The sequence below is a fragment of the Desmodus rotundus genome, chromosome 4, assembly GCF_022682495.2.
Source record: "Desmodus rotundus isolate HL8 chromosome 4, HLdesRot8A.1, whole genome shotgun sequence".
In the NCBI taxonomy this organism is placed as follows: domain Eukaryota; kingdom Metazoa; phylum Chordata; class Mammalia; order Chiroptera; family Phyllostomidae; genus Desmodus; species Desmodus rotundus.
Genome location: NC_071390.1, coordinates 94,316,718 through 94,332,327, shown reverse-complemented (window position 1 = coordinate 94,332,327; position 15,610 = coordinate 94,316,718). Strand labels below are relative to the sequence as shown.

General features: G+C 36.1%; 1 protein-coding gene across 2 annotated transcripts in view; it reads left to right on the top strand.

Annotated features, from left to right (window-relative positions):
• Window positions 1–15,610, top strand: part of EMCN (endomucin) — a 93,665-nt gene that overhangs the window by 41,253 nt on the left and 36,802 nt on the right. For both annotated transcript variants that reach the window (XM_045183791.2, XM_024574910.3), the window contains exon 4: window positions 9,920–10,030. In XM_045183791.2, the coding sequence (XP_045039726.2) occupies window positions 9,920–10,030 (111 nt within the window). The remainder of the gene's footprint in view (window positions 1–9,919; window positions 10,031–15,610) is intronic.

Below are 15,610 nucleotides of genomic sequence, written 5' to 3'. Positions count from 1 at the left end.
TTTCTTACTATATTGAAATTATTATGAGATTTTTAGCTTTCATTTTGTTCATATGACATATGATATTGATTTCTGTATGCTGAACAAGCTTACATTCCTGGATAAATCCCACATGGTCACTGCATATAATGTTTTTTATATGTATATAGCTGGATATGATTTGTACTATTTTATAAATATTTTTGTGTCTACATTTATGAGATATAGGTTTGTAAATTGTTTTTTTTCTCGTGATGTTTTTATCTAATTTTGGTATGAGGTTAGTATTAGCCTCATGGAATGAATTGGGAAGTGTCTCCTTCTCTACCAATTTTTGGAAGCCTTTGTGAAGAGTTATTCCTTAAACATTTGTCAGAATTTACCAGTAAAGGGGGTCTTGTACTTGTATTTTAATTGTGAAAAAAGTTTGTATCTCAACCTCTTTATCTGTTATAGGTCTATTCAGACTTTCTATTTTTTCCTGACTTATTTGACTAGTTGTTGATTTGCTAAGAATTTGTCCATTTCCTCTAGCTTCTCTAATTTGTTGGCACACAACTATTTGTAACATTGCCTTATAATCCTTCTTATTTCTGTTAAGATGGTAGTAATGTCCTCTCTTTAATTCAGTATTTTGGCAATCTGTGTCCTCTTTTTTTGCCAGCCTAATTAAAGGTTTATCAACTTGTTTGATCTTTAAAAAATAATGATTTTATTGATTTCTCTATTACTTTTATTGTAATTCTTTCCTCTCTAGTCTTAATTATTTCTTTCCTTTTGCTCCCATTAGGTTTAGTTTGCTCTTCTATTTCTAAATTCTTAAGTTGGAAGGTTAGGATATTGATTTAAAATCTTCTTTCTTCTTTCTTCTTTAATAATCATTGGTTTATGCCAATAAATTTCCCTCTGAGTGCTATTTTTGCTACATCATATACATTTCCATATACTACATATTCAAGTTCATTCATCTCAAAGTGTTTTCTAATATCCCTTGTAATTTAATTGACCAATTTGTTTTTTAGAATTATACTGTTTAATGTCTACATCTTTATTAATTCCTTCCTCCTAAGTTTTTAAAAATATTTTTCTTCTGTGCATTTACTGTCTATCAGAGGTTACTCTTCTTAAGCACTTAATTTTAAAATTAAGTTGAATTTAATTAAAAATAAGTGGTATAGAGACTATTCTAAAGAATATTATGGATATCCTTTCTCATTAGGCAGAGCATAATAAGCCTGACTTGCAACTGCTTTGCAATTTTTTTTAAATACTATTTTTTAAATAGTGCATTTGGCTCTCATCTTAAGAAATTTGTTATCATTTTTAGATTGCTTTAATATTATTATTTAAACATTGTTATTTAAAGACATGAATATGAGTTTCAGAAAGGTTAACTGGCATAACAATTTTTTAAAAAACAAATTTTGTAGTAACAATTTTTTTGAATTTGAAACTTGGTCCTTTAACTTCAAATTTTTCTTTCTACTTAACAATTTCATAACCAACTATTTCTTAATGAATTGATATTATTTTAATCTCAATTCATCACTTGGTTAGTAAATAGTGATCCCTTCAGGTAGTAATAAGACTCACATAGCTTTTCTTTTTCTCCCTCCACAAAGTGGTCACCAAATTCTGTAAATATTTGTTTGTTTCTTTCTGTTTTGGGTACATGTTCTTCTTTTTCTCTGCTTTCAGGCTATCCCTTTGGAGATATTGCCAGCCTGCTATGGATGGTTATTTCTTTTAAGTTACTGCTTTAAGTGCGAGCAACTTAACATGCACACACAAAAACAGCTTGTTAGAATTATGTTTACAAAAGACTAAATAAGTCCAGGTGAAAGGTCATGTTCTTGAACATAGTGTAGGAATACTACACATACACTAAAGGCATGAAAATTGATGAGTTCAAAAACTGTTTTGAGCAGTAGGAAAAATGTCTCAATAAGTGTATTACATCAAATGGAAGGTACTTTGAAGGAGACTGAAGTTTAAGCATGTAAAACTAAATATATAATTTTTAAAATAAATCCTGTGTTTTGGGGTCCTCCTTCATATTCTGTAATCAGGAACAAACCAACTCTTTTTCACCACCAATTGCACAGTACCCCATTGCACAATTGTTGTGAACCAGTTTTCAAAAGAGCAACTCAAATGTTCCAGAAGCTTTCAATGTCCCCATAAGCATTGTTGGCATTATTCACTGATACGTAAAAGCTTGTAGGTATATAGAACCACTAGATAAGAGAAAATAAAGGAGAAGCTTCTACCAATGTATTTTCTGGCTCTAAGAAATGCAATTAAAATAGATTTTAAAGAAGTGGAAAGTCAACATGTACTTGTTAGTGAAGTCGATAAGGAAGAGCAAAGGTTTGAAAAAGAATCCCAATTTACTAGATTCCTGTGAAGAAGTCATCAAACTACTACAATACATCTGATTTCTGGGTTACTTATGCAAATAGCAGCTCTAAGTACAACTTTATTCCTCTCCTAGGATCTATCCCAAATTCCTATATGAACTTACCTTGGTAAACTGAGTTAGATGATGGACGGAACTGGAGACACGTAAACACCTGTTAGCAACGTCTCAGTGGCAGGGAGCCCTTCAGTGGTCTGTTCTGGCTCTGCTGCCTTGGGGTTACATTCAGGTTCTAAGTGGTCTTGCGAGAGGGAGGACAGTGGGTCATGAACTTAAACCCCCTCATGTAAATGATGTGGAAAAGAAAAAAATATAAAATTTACATTGAACTAAAACTCTTGTTGTCTCCCACCAAAAGCCGTAGTTATTTAAATTTACTTATATTTCTTGAACACCACTATTTTGTTTTCTTCAAAAACTTTGAAATTCTTTTATAGCCTGGTCCCATAGGGGGAAAGGACTAAAGGAGATGAGGTCTTAAATTCTTAAATTGCTCCAGTGTTTGGCCTACACACCTTTACATATCTTTTATTTTATGTTTTTCCTCTTCAGCTTAACATTTAAACTTATATATAGTCAGGGGCATTGATTTTCACTTCCAGGGAGGAGATCAAGAGAATCTCATCTACACCTTAAGAAGCTTCTTTCCGGAGTTGGAACCAAGATGGCGGTGTAGGTAGACACACTGCGCCTCCTCGCACAACCAGAACTGACAGAGAATCGAACGGCAAGGGGGTCCGACACCAAGGAAATAAAAAATAAACATTCATCCAGACTGGTAGGAGGGGTGGAGACGGGCACCGGGGTGGAGAGGACTCCAGTGGCTGTGGCAGGACCCAGACTGGCGGAGTGTGGGACGAACGGAGCAGGCAGTCCGAGCACTAGCAGACCCTGCAGCCCCACATTCGCGCACAGATAAACCAGACGAACGGCGGGGGATCGAAGCAGACCACGCAACCCTGGGCTCCAGCTTGGGGAAATAAAGCCTCAAACCTCTGATTGAAAATGCCCATGGGGGTTGGGGCAGCAGCAGGAGAGACTCCCAGCCTCACAGGAGAGGTTGTTGGAGAGACCCACAGGGGCCTAGAGTGTGCACAGGCCCACCCACTCGGGAACCAGCACCAGAGGGGCCCAGTTTGATTGTGGGTATCGGAGTGAAAGATTGAAATCCGGAGGAGAGTGAAGCAGGTGCCACTGCTCCCTCTCAGCCCCTCCCCCACGTACAGCGTCACAGCCCAGCGACCAGCATTACTCCACCCCGGTGAACACCTAAGGCTCCGCCCCTTAAAGTAACAGCCGCGCCAAGACAAAAAAAAAAAAAAGGCCCAAATGACAGAACACTTCAAAGCTCCAGAAAAAATACAACTAAGTGAGGAAGAGATAGCCAACCTATCGGATGCACAGTTCAAAACACTGGTTATCAAGATGCTTGCAGACTTGGTTGAATCTGTTTGAAAACCAGATGAAAAAATGAAGCCTATGCTAAGAGAAACAAAGGAAAATGTACAGGGAACCAATAGTGATGAGAAGGAAACTGGGACTCAAATCAATGGTATGGACCAGAAGGAAGAAACAAACATCCAACCAGAAAAGAATGAAGAAACAAGAACTTGGAAAAATGAGGAGAGGCTTAGGAATCTCCAGGACACCTTGAAACGTTCCAACATCCGAATTATAGGGGTGCCAGAAGGAGAAGAGGAAGAACAACAAATTGAAAACTTATTTGAACAAATAATGAAGGAGAACTTCCCTAATCTGGCAAAGGAAATAGACTTCCGGGAAGTCCAGGGAGCTCAGAGAGTCCCAAAGAAGCTGGACCCAAGGAGGAACACACCAAGGCACATCATAATTCCATTACCCAAGATTAAATGCAAGGACCTACATCCAAGATTACTGTATCCAGCAAAGCTATCACTTAGAATGGAAGGGAAGATAAAGTGCTTTTCAGATAAGGTCAAGGTAAAGAAGTTCATCATCACCAAGCCCTTATTATATGAAATGTTAAAGGGAGTTACATAAGAAAAAGATCAAAAATAGGAACAGTAAAAATGACAGCAAACTCACAGTTATTAATGACCACACCTAAAACAAAAACAAGAGCAAACTAGGCAAACAACTAGAACAGGAACAGAACCATAGAGATGGAGATCACATGGAGGTTGTCAATAGGGGAGTGGGAGGGGGAGAGGGGGGTAAAGGTACAGAGGATAAGTAGCATAGATGATAGGTGGAAAATAGACAGGGGGAGGGTAAAAATAGTGTAGGAAATGTAGAAGCCAAAGAACTTATACGTATGACCCATGGACATGAACTATAGGGGGGGAATGTGGGAGGGAGGGGGCGGGGGAAAGAAGCTTCTTTCCCAAGTCTTCCGCACACTTTGACACACCTCCCTGGGACTATTGGTCCACCCACTTATGTTCCTCACAATCGCTCCATGAGTAGTTCTTTAATATTACCCCAGAAGTCAGTTAAATGAATCAGGACATTAATTTAACTAATTTATCCTGGACTACCCATGTTGTCATGGGTACAGAATCTCTAGAGAATACTAATCCATAAAATGATCCCTGAAAATGTAGGTTCTTGGGAAATTACTTCAGAAAATACTCCTCCCTGGGGTTTTACAATGCACACTAACACTTTTTTAAATCTTAGTAATTCTACCACAGACATTTGTTTGTTTTTAAAATCTATGCAGCTTCAAATAATTTGACTATAAAAAATTACTATAATTTAAATCATATGATTTCAGAAGAATGAAGCTGCTTAATTCCCTTCCCTGAAAAATTTAACTCCATAATCCCTCCCTTTCAAGTCAATCTGTTGTAAATACACCTTAAATTTCTAATGTAATTAATGTTTACACTTACAGCTTCCTCCCAAAAATGTAGTCTCCCAAAATACACAAGATGAATCCCATATTAATATTTTCAAGATAATTATAAAACAGCCTCAATCCCTTTTCTCTGTACTTATACTCTAGTATTGATGTGTCTCTCTCAAGTATCTCTTATGTTAGATTTTCCCTATTACAATTCAAATATAGATTAAAAATTGTTTATATTTTGTCTTGCATACATTTCAGCTAAAACAAAGTTCTTAGAATTAAAATAGCATGAATTTCAAAAACACGAATCCTAAAAATGAAGCCAATATTATCTCAATGTTGCAATGTAAATTAATATTTCTCAACTAAAATAATGTTTGTCAAATCTAATACATATATTATTACCTTGACTTACAGTGCAATGTGAACCTGGAGACTAGTATTTTCAACTGGTGTGCAGCAAGAATTTTTAAAACACGCAATACCCAACTATTTAGTCAGGGGCACTGATCTCTTTTTTCCTAGATTGTCATATTTAAAAAATGACAACAGCCAACAAAACAATAGCTGTAAGGTGGGAATGAATCAAAATTATACCTATTTTTTGTCAGGTAGAAAAATATATATTTTTTGGTGTGCCACAGAATTTTGGTGATTAGTTCATGTGTGCCATGAGATAAAAAAAGGTTGAAAATCACTGCTGTAAACCAAAGCAAATACGTAGTGATATCTGGGGAGAAATGGCCATATAGAAAAAATGTCCAGATGGAAAAGAAAGCAAACCATGTAAGTGTGGAGAATAGCTTTAAGGTTGGTTTTCTTCTTTCTCTGAAGTGACAGACACTTTTTGGCAATAGTTCAGAATCTTCTATGTGTGAACACATAATGCGATTAAGACAATTTTTCCAAGGAAAGGTTATACAAGGCTATGATTCTTATATATTAATATGTGTCAGTCACCCATTTCTCCCCTCTCCTGAGACTAGGAGTTGAAACATTTTACCATACTAGTAAAATTTAAGAATTTACAACTTTGCCAGCATTATTCTCTGTATCTATTATTCTCTTCATTGTAGGTCCACTATGGATATTTAAAAATATCTTGATTGCCTTTAAAGCATTCGAGATTCTTTCCATTGCATATTTGGAAGCATTGAAGATACCTTCCATCGCCTAACTGTATCATTGACAGCCTCTCCTGAAGTGACTGTGGACTCTAAGTCTAATCTCATTTGTGAAGTATATTCCATATTAATAATAGGTAGTTCTCTAAGCCAGATCTTTGGCGTTGCATCCTCAGTCAGCTGTTCCATTATCCTACCCTTTTGTCTGTCTTTTTCTCATCTGGCAGCTCCCCACATCTTTCTTAGCTATATATTCTCTTTCTATTGCCAAGATTGTTGAGCTACTTTATACTATGAAATTTGTTAGACCGTTAGGGTATCTTTTCCATGTTTTCTAATTTTAGCTTAACAGAAAAATTATTCTCCAAAGATTTCTGAAGACAATCTCCTGTACTGATGTTTTCCAAGCTTTTTTTAAATTCTACTGAGAAGCAAAATCTTTACCCCCACATGAGTCTCTATCCTCAAGTACTGAGTTTCTGCACCTTGCGTGACCTTCCCCTTCTGTGCTATCACAGATGTCAGTTTCTACCCTCCTGCTGCAAAAAGACCTTTCTTTACTTCCTCAAGTATTTCCCTGTCAGTTGAGTACTTCGATATGTATCTGAAGCTTATGCCCATTGCAGCTTATTCTTTCTCATATGCAGTGTTAATGATGTAGCTTGTGTTTGAATTTATTTTACCTTTGTTTGCATGCCAATTCCTGAAGGCTTTTTGTGTGAAGACGTATTTACCCACTGCCTGTGAAGTTTTTTTGCAAACTATTATGCTATAGAATGGAAAGTGGCATTTCTGGAAGGCCCCAGCAATTCCAAGTTCTAACCTACTTTCTTGATAAAAATCTATTAAATCACTTTCCCCCCATTTCTGGCCAACATCCTATCTAGCTAACACTAAACATGCATGCATGCACTGACCAGCATACCTGTTTTTCTTTACTAACCCAATGTTACTAAAAAAGGCTGAAGGGCATCAATCATTTTGTTTTTATAAGATGTGTGCAAATACAGGTTGTTTCAAGTAGACTTATTCCAATGTTATTTCTGAAAGCTCAGATTATTTTTGTTGTTAATTTTCTTTTAAAAAATGAACTAAGTATACTTAAAAGATTACTTTATTTCTCCTGTGATCCTTTTCCTTAAGGCTAGTACACCTACCTAAAAATTATTTCTCACAGCATGGGAACCATGGTACCATATTCAACTATTACTGCTTCCTTACCATCCCCTTCCTAGGGTAGTTGAGTGATTAACTTTCGCATCACAAAAACTTGGATTCATGTCCTGGCTCTCTCCTGCTACAAGTTATGTGACTGTAGGGAAATTATTTAACTTTACTGAGTCTTTCTAAAATATATTTTATTGATTATGCTATTACAATTGTCCCATTTATTTTCTCCCCTTTATTTCCATCTGCACTGAACCCCCACCCACTAGCATTCCTCCCTCTTAGTTCATGTCCATGGGTCATACATATAAGTTCTTTGCTTCCCCATTTCCCATACTATTCTTAACATTTCCCCATCTGTTTTATGCCTACCATTTATGCTTTTTATTCCCTGTACCTTTTCCCCCATTCTCTCCACTCTTCCTCCCCTCTGATAACCCTCCATGTGATCTCCATTTCTGTGATTCTGTTCCTGTTCTAGTTGTTTGTTTAGTTTGTTTTTGTTTTTTATAGGTTCAGTTGTTGATAATTGTGAGTTTTTTTGTCACTTTACTATTCATAGTTTTGATCATCGTCTTTTTCTTCGGTAAGTCCCTTCAACATTTCATATAATAAGGGCTGGGTGACGATGAATTCCTTTAACTTCACCTTATCTGGGAAGCACTTTATCTGCCTTTCTATTCTAAATGATAGCTTTGCTGGATAGAGTATTCTTGGATGTAGGTCCTTGCCTTTCATGACTTTGAATACTTCTTTCCAGCCTTTCTGTCCTGAAAGGTTTATTTTGAGAAATCAGCTGATATTCTTCTGGGAATTCCTTTGTAGTTAACTGTCTCCCTTTCTCTTGCTGCTTTGAAGATTCTCTCCTTATCTTTAATCTTAGATAATGTAATTATGATGTGCCTTGGTGTGTGCTTCCTTTGGTCCAACTTCTTTGGGACTCTCTGAGCTTCTTGGACTTCCTGGAAGTCTATTTTCCTTTGCCAGATTGGTGAAGATCTCCTTCATTATTTTTTTGAATAAATTTTCAATTCCTTTCTCTTCCTCTTTTCCTTCTGGCACCCCTATGGTTCAGATGTTGGAACATTTAAAGTTGTCCTGGAGGTTCCTAAACCTCTCCTCATTTTTTAAAATTTCTTATTTCCTCATTCGGTTCTGGTTGAATTTTTCTTTCTTCCTTCTGCTCCAAACTGTTGATTTGAGTCCCTGTTTCCTTCCCTTCACTGTTGATTCCCTGTATATTTTTCTTTATTCCCCTTTGCACAGCCTTCACTTTTTCCTCTATTTTGTGACAATACTCAACCATTTCTGTGAGCATCCTGATTACCAGTGTTTTGAACTGTGCATCTGATAGGTTGGTTATCTCTTCATTGTTTAGTTTTATATTTGGAGCTTTGATCTGTTCTTTCATTTAGGCCACATTTTTTTGTCTGGACTCACCTGTTACATAGTAAGGGGTGGAGCCTTAGGAATCCACCATGTGGGCAACCCACATGACTGCATTGTGGGGCTGTATGTGGGGGAGGGGTCCAAGAGGGAACAATGGCGCTTGCTTGGCTCTCACCTGGCTTTCAGTCACCTCCTCCACTACCCACAATCAAATTGGGCCCTTCTGGTGCTGATTCCTGGGTGGGTGGGTTTGTGTTCATTCTAGGACCCTGTGGGTCTTTTCAACAAACTCTCTTGTGAGCCTGGGAGTTTCTCCCTCTGCCTCAACCCCCACAGGTTTTTATAGCCGGGGTTTTGAGGCTTTATTTACCCAAGCTCAAATCCCGGGTTGCTCAGTTTGTCTTGCTCCGCAGTTGTTCCTCCTGGTTTAACCACGTGCAAATGTGGAAGTGCCCAGTTTGCCGCCACCTCGCCTTCCAGGTCCTCCAGCCTCCACCTTGCTATGCATCCTCTCCACCTTGGCTACCCATTTCCACTCCTCCGACCAGTCTGAATGAATGTTTCTTCTTTAACTCCTTGGTTGTCAGACTTCCATACAGTTCAATTTTCTGGCAGTTCTGGTTATTTTTTGTTTTTAAATTTGTCATTGTACTTCTTTTGGTTGTGCAAGGACATAAAGTGTATCTACTTATACCTCCATGTTGGCTGGAAGTCTTTTCTGAGATTTTTAGATGAAATTATTATCATAATTATTATTTAACTCATAGGATTACTATTATACTTAAATGAGATAACCTATTGCAAGCATGTAGGAGAGTCTAATGTGCCTCTTAATTTCTTTAACTGGATCACTAAAATGTAGACATTAGAATGTTCAATTTCTAAATCTTGATCAGAAGACTTTCAGTAATTAATCTTTAAGTTGTAACTGGATGCTAATATGAATACTAATGAGACTGTTTGGTGGTTGATTATACCTCTGATGGCTGCTGATTCTTTTTACATAATTAGGAGCTACAACCAGTGATGTCCTGAAGAAAGACTTGACCTCCGCAACTGTAACAGTGACAAATCTTTCACTTCCAAGTACTGTTTCAACATTACAAAGTTCCCAAGACAAAAGTAAGTATAAGAATTTGTGCTGAAATGTTAAGCTAGTGTGTTAGATAGAATTAGACTCAGAATGTTTTTCTAGACCACTGCTACTGAAGAGTCATGCTTTCCCCAAATTCTCTCCTAGTCTCTACCAAGTGAGACAACCATTTGGCAGTATTGGTTTATACGGTGATACTCTACCCTTCCACAGCCACAAATGGCTGGGTGCTGATGAAGATCAATTCAAGGGTGGGCAGTCACCTGTGGTATCTGGCACAAAAAATGTGGACTTGGCCTATGAATTAGAAAACTTTGATAAATGGGAAAATTCTTAGAAACAACAAATTGCTAAAACTGACTCAAGATGATAGGAAATCTGAGAAGACCTAAAACATTTATAGATATTGCATTAGAAATTTAAAATTGTTCCATGAAGCAAACTCCATTCAAGATGAGTTCACATGTGAATTCTGTAAATTATTTTCAAAAGAAATGAAACAATTCTTTTCAAATTCTTTCATGAAGTAGAAGTGGGAAAAGTATATAAGTAATTATCTGAGGCCAGTATTACCCTACTACCAAAGCTAGAAAATAATAAAAAGGGAAAGCAAGTCTAGAAAACTACAGCCAAATCCTTCATAAATATAGATTCGAATATCCTTAATAAAATATTAGCAAACCAAATTTAGTGACATATAAAAAGGGATATAAAATTATGATCACATGGGATTTATGCAGGAATGCAAGTTTGGTGTAGCATATGAAAATCAAATAATATAATACACCATATTAGTAGAATCAGTAGGTATAGAAAAATATTGACAATATTTAACAAACACTAATAATTAAAAATCTCATGATATAAGAAATAAATTGATACTTTCTCAAAGTGATAAAGGACATCAGTGAAACACATACAGCAAACACCATACTTAATAGCAAAAATCTTATGTTTTTCTCTTAATGTCTGGAACATAGCAAAGATATCCATTGTCACCACCTCTATGAAAAATGATAATCAAAGATTCTAGATAGTACAATAAGGTGATAGATACACAGATACATGGAGAGACAAACAAACAGATAGAACCATTTATCCAGCTTAGAAAGAAGAAAACAAAACAATTTTTCTTAGCAGATTACATCATCGTCTGTGTAGAAAATTCTGAGAAACCAATAAAACTACTGGAATTAATAAAGAATACTTTGTATCACAGCATATGAGATATAAATATAAATGATATTTTTTCATTTATATAGAAGTGACAATTCAAAAATAAAATTAAGGAAATAATGTCATTTACAATTGCATGAGAAAGAATGAAATATATAGAAATAAATTTAACCGTAGGTGTGTAAGATTTATACACTGAACTACAAAACATGTTCTGTGAGAAATTAAATGTCTAATTAAATGGAGAGACATTATTTAATCATGGATTAGAGGACTCAATATTTCAAAATATCAGTTCTCCCAAGTTGATAAATAACTGATTAATATATTCAATGCCATCCATATCAGAATCACAGCAAGCTTTTTTTAAAGAAATTGATATGCTCTTCCTAAAATACATTATATAGAAATAAAAAGGACCTGCAATAGCCAAAACACCTTTCAAAAACAACAAAGTTGGAGGATGTACACAAGCCAATTATAAAATTTACTCTAAAGATATAGATATAAAGACAGGGTGCTACTGAGATAATGAATGTTAATAGTAACATTATTAATAATAGTCACACTGGAAATAACCCAAATATCTATGAACTGATGAAATGGAACATTCCATTGGATTTTCCATTTGGAATGAATTTGGAATTTTCAAAAACATGTGATAGCCATACAATGGAATACTATTCAGCAATTTAAAGAGACACAATACTGATACATGTTATAACACAATGAACTTCAAAAGTATTATGCACAGTGACAGAAGCCTTTCACAAAACATGACATATTGTGTAATTCCATTTATATAAAACATCCAGAATGAACATTTTTTTAAGGAAAAAAAGCAGACAAGTGGTTGCCTAATGCTGAAGATGAGACTAGAGATTAACTGCAAAAAAAGGCTCACGGGAGTCTTTTGTGTTAATGAAAATGTTCTAAAACTGGATTATATTAATTATTGCACAACTTTTATAAATTTACTAAAAAGTAGTGAGTTGTACACTTAAAATTAGTTGATTTAGTTTTTAATTTCTTTATAAAGCTTAGATAAAAAAAACAAAAGAAAAGAAAATGTTGACCTAAGCCAATCAAATTCCTTGGGTCATATGAACTAGAAAACCCAAAGAAACAAAAAAAGTGATTAGGTGTGGGAACTGAAGCAGCAAGGTTTCAGTACAGTGAGTCTGAGACAACCATGGTGATTTCCATGCTTACCTATGACACAACAAAAACTTTATGAATAAGTAGAGTTGATAGAGAAGAATGGAGACAGTATATGGGAAGATGGAGAAACCCTATAAGCAAGATTAAGTTGTTCGTGAGGGACAGAGAGAATAGCAGGACAAATTTCTGATAGATTTTCTTTTCCAGTTTATACCTTCTTAACAAGCACTTCCCATATCCTGGCCTCCATGATATAAAGGAATCTGTACTTTTATTGAAATTATAGTGACTAGAAGAGCTAGTAATTTTTCATAACAGCATTACCAGATACCATTTATTATAAATAATGGATGCATTTTTGACATATCCATCATCCTTAATAAGCAGCAGCTACAGATGACTCAGTCTCTATGTCTCTTCCTGGGAGACCTCTTAGATAAAAGAGATGGCAAGCGGGAACCATGATGTCCAAGGCCCACTCTTGTCTTGAAAGACATCAGGAATATCCATTTTCTTCTTTTTCATTGTAATCATGTTAAGCACAACATAAATAAGGTTGCCTAGAATGAGTCTGATTTCACACAATAATTGTGAACTAATACTTTTTTTATGAGGCAGTGACCACACAGAGGAATTGGAAGAGCAGGGTCATTTCTATTTCACATGAAGAGCATTTCCTGGGGTAGTGTTTGGCTTCTTACAAGTAGAACCTATTTTGTAAGCAATATGTGTCTGAAAGGTGCCTTTAGGAAATCAAAGCCTCATGGACCTCATCCTATGACTGCCCTGAATACAAACAAAAATAAAAGTAAATATGAATCTGCAAAATATGTAACAATGGAAGCTTACACTCCAATAATTAGTATGCTGCAGTTATACACATTCAGTGACTGGTGAGGACAATGTCATTCAGGCCCATAGTTTATTCAAACTAGCTCTTATACAGAAGTGAGTGGCCAACCCTACAAGTCACTTAAGACTCCTCATTTTATTTTGATGTGTACAGTAAAATGCCCTCTGCATCTCAATTCTAGGGACTACTGTATTCATTTGGCTTCTAAACACAGAATTTGCTTTGTTCCAAGTAGTTTTAAAAAACACCCACAAAGCTTTTTCTTGAAAAATCAACTACCCCAGAAAGCAAAATAATGAAATAAGGGTATTTACTGCTGCCCTTTCTATTCGTCTTTCCATTAGCCAAGGACTATGCTAAGTCCTTTAGATATTTCATTATGGAATTCATTTCTCCCCAGATCATGCTCATTCTCAAGGTGCTTCCTCCTTAGCATGGACTCCACGGGGTATAGTGAGTTACACACATTTCCATTTGTACATGATGAAACCAGGAGCCTGCCCAGATTCCTGGTTAGCACCCTTTCTATTCCCATTCTTCAGATACATAAACATTTAAAATTAGTGAGGCCAAGATAGAAAGGCAGGAAGAAAACAAAACAATCTACTAGTAGGGGAAGGTTGAGCAGCTGATGACTCATCTCCCTATACAGGATCTATATAGGCAATGGGTCCTTGGATATCAGATAAAGGCACTGTGGGTACATTATATCAAGTGCAGGTTTGATTTGGAGTAGAGAAAAGTTAATGAAGTTTCTGCTTTACTCCCCAGAAAGGCAGATTGAAGGTCTAAAAAAAGGATGCCTGAAAACAACATTTTTCTTTAATTTTTTCCCATTCTCTTAAAGTTCTCTCTTTCTGTCACCCCCCACCCTCTCTCTCTTTGATAGCCTTGCTGGGTAAAACAGTCCTGGGTGTAGATCCTTGCTTTCCATGGCTTTGAATATTTCATGGCAATCCCTTATGGCCTGAAATATTTCTGTTGAAAATCCAGACAAGACAAGCTAAAGGAGTTCATTACCACCAAACCAATATTACAAGAAACATTAAAAGTCACAAATACCATATAATTTCACTTATACGTGGAATCTAATGAATGTTAAGTGTATTACCTTGTTTGCTCTTATTCTGTTTTATTCTGCCTGTAGAAGACACATTCTCAAAATCCTAAAATTTTTAAGATAGAAATCCTCATTCATTCACTGTTCTGACATTAAAGAAGTGGGGGCCCTTTGAATTAATTACAAATTAACTCATTCACCAAGGATCCTTTAGAGGGCATCTGCGTGCCATCACGCTTCCTAGCTTCTGGGGAGGGTCAGCAGCCCTCTATGTTCCCCGGCTTGTAGATACATTGCTTTACTCTCTGTCTCCATCTTCACACGGCCTTCTCCTCTGTGTCTACTGTTCTGTCTTTGTCTTCCCTTATGAAGACAAGTGTCATTGGGTTTAGGGCCCAATCTAATCTAGAAAGATTACATCTCAAGATGCTAAATAACATCTGCAAACACGCTTTTTCCAATAAATTCACATTCACAGGTTTCAGATGCACATGTCTCTTCAGGGAAGGAAGGGGTGTCACCATTTAACCCACTCCAGACCATGTCCTGAATTTGCTCTTACAACACCTAGATTTCATCACCAATACATTTGTCATTGTCTATATGCAGGGCTCCTTGCCAGGCACTGAGGAGTGCCCATTAATGGAAAAGTCAAGCCTCCAATATCTAAACTGTGGAAGGACTGGGTGTGAAACTGTCATAAAACTACAGATTGTCGCTTCCTGAGTTCCCTATTTCTGCTAAAGGCTTGAAAATATGGCATCCTCTCTGACTCTTCTTTTTTCATTTCCTGTGCACATCCTGATGATTTCTGAGGAAAGAAGATAAAAGGAAAAAGGAAGATGGAAGAAAGAAAGCAAAATAGATGCTTTTCTTGGTGGAAAATGAATCATTCAGGTTTCAATAACCAGATTTGAAAGCAAGACTGTAGGGAAGAGGATGCTACTCCAATATCTTCCTCTGGTGAATTCAGACTTAGCCAATGGGAAAAAATTGTGGAATAAGATTTTAGGTAGCAAAATGCCAATACATAACTCCCGTAAAGAAAGTTATTGAATAGAATTTTTTATTTTTCTGAGCCAAAACTTCTGCTACCATAGCATATACAATATTACAGAATTGAAATCTGAAGGGGAAAACCTGGCTTTTGTTAATTTGAAATGAATAACACATAGATAATCAGTATGTTACTAAGGACTTATTTATATTTATATATAATAAGTAGTCTATCTCATGTTTCCATTTGAATAATTTGTCCTAGTTTAATATGGGATTTACTTTTATACAAAGCATAGATAATTGTATGATAACCAAGTAGATATTTTAGATATATTACTGCCTGAAGATGAGAGGAGCTAC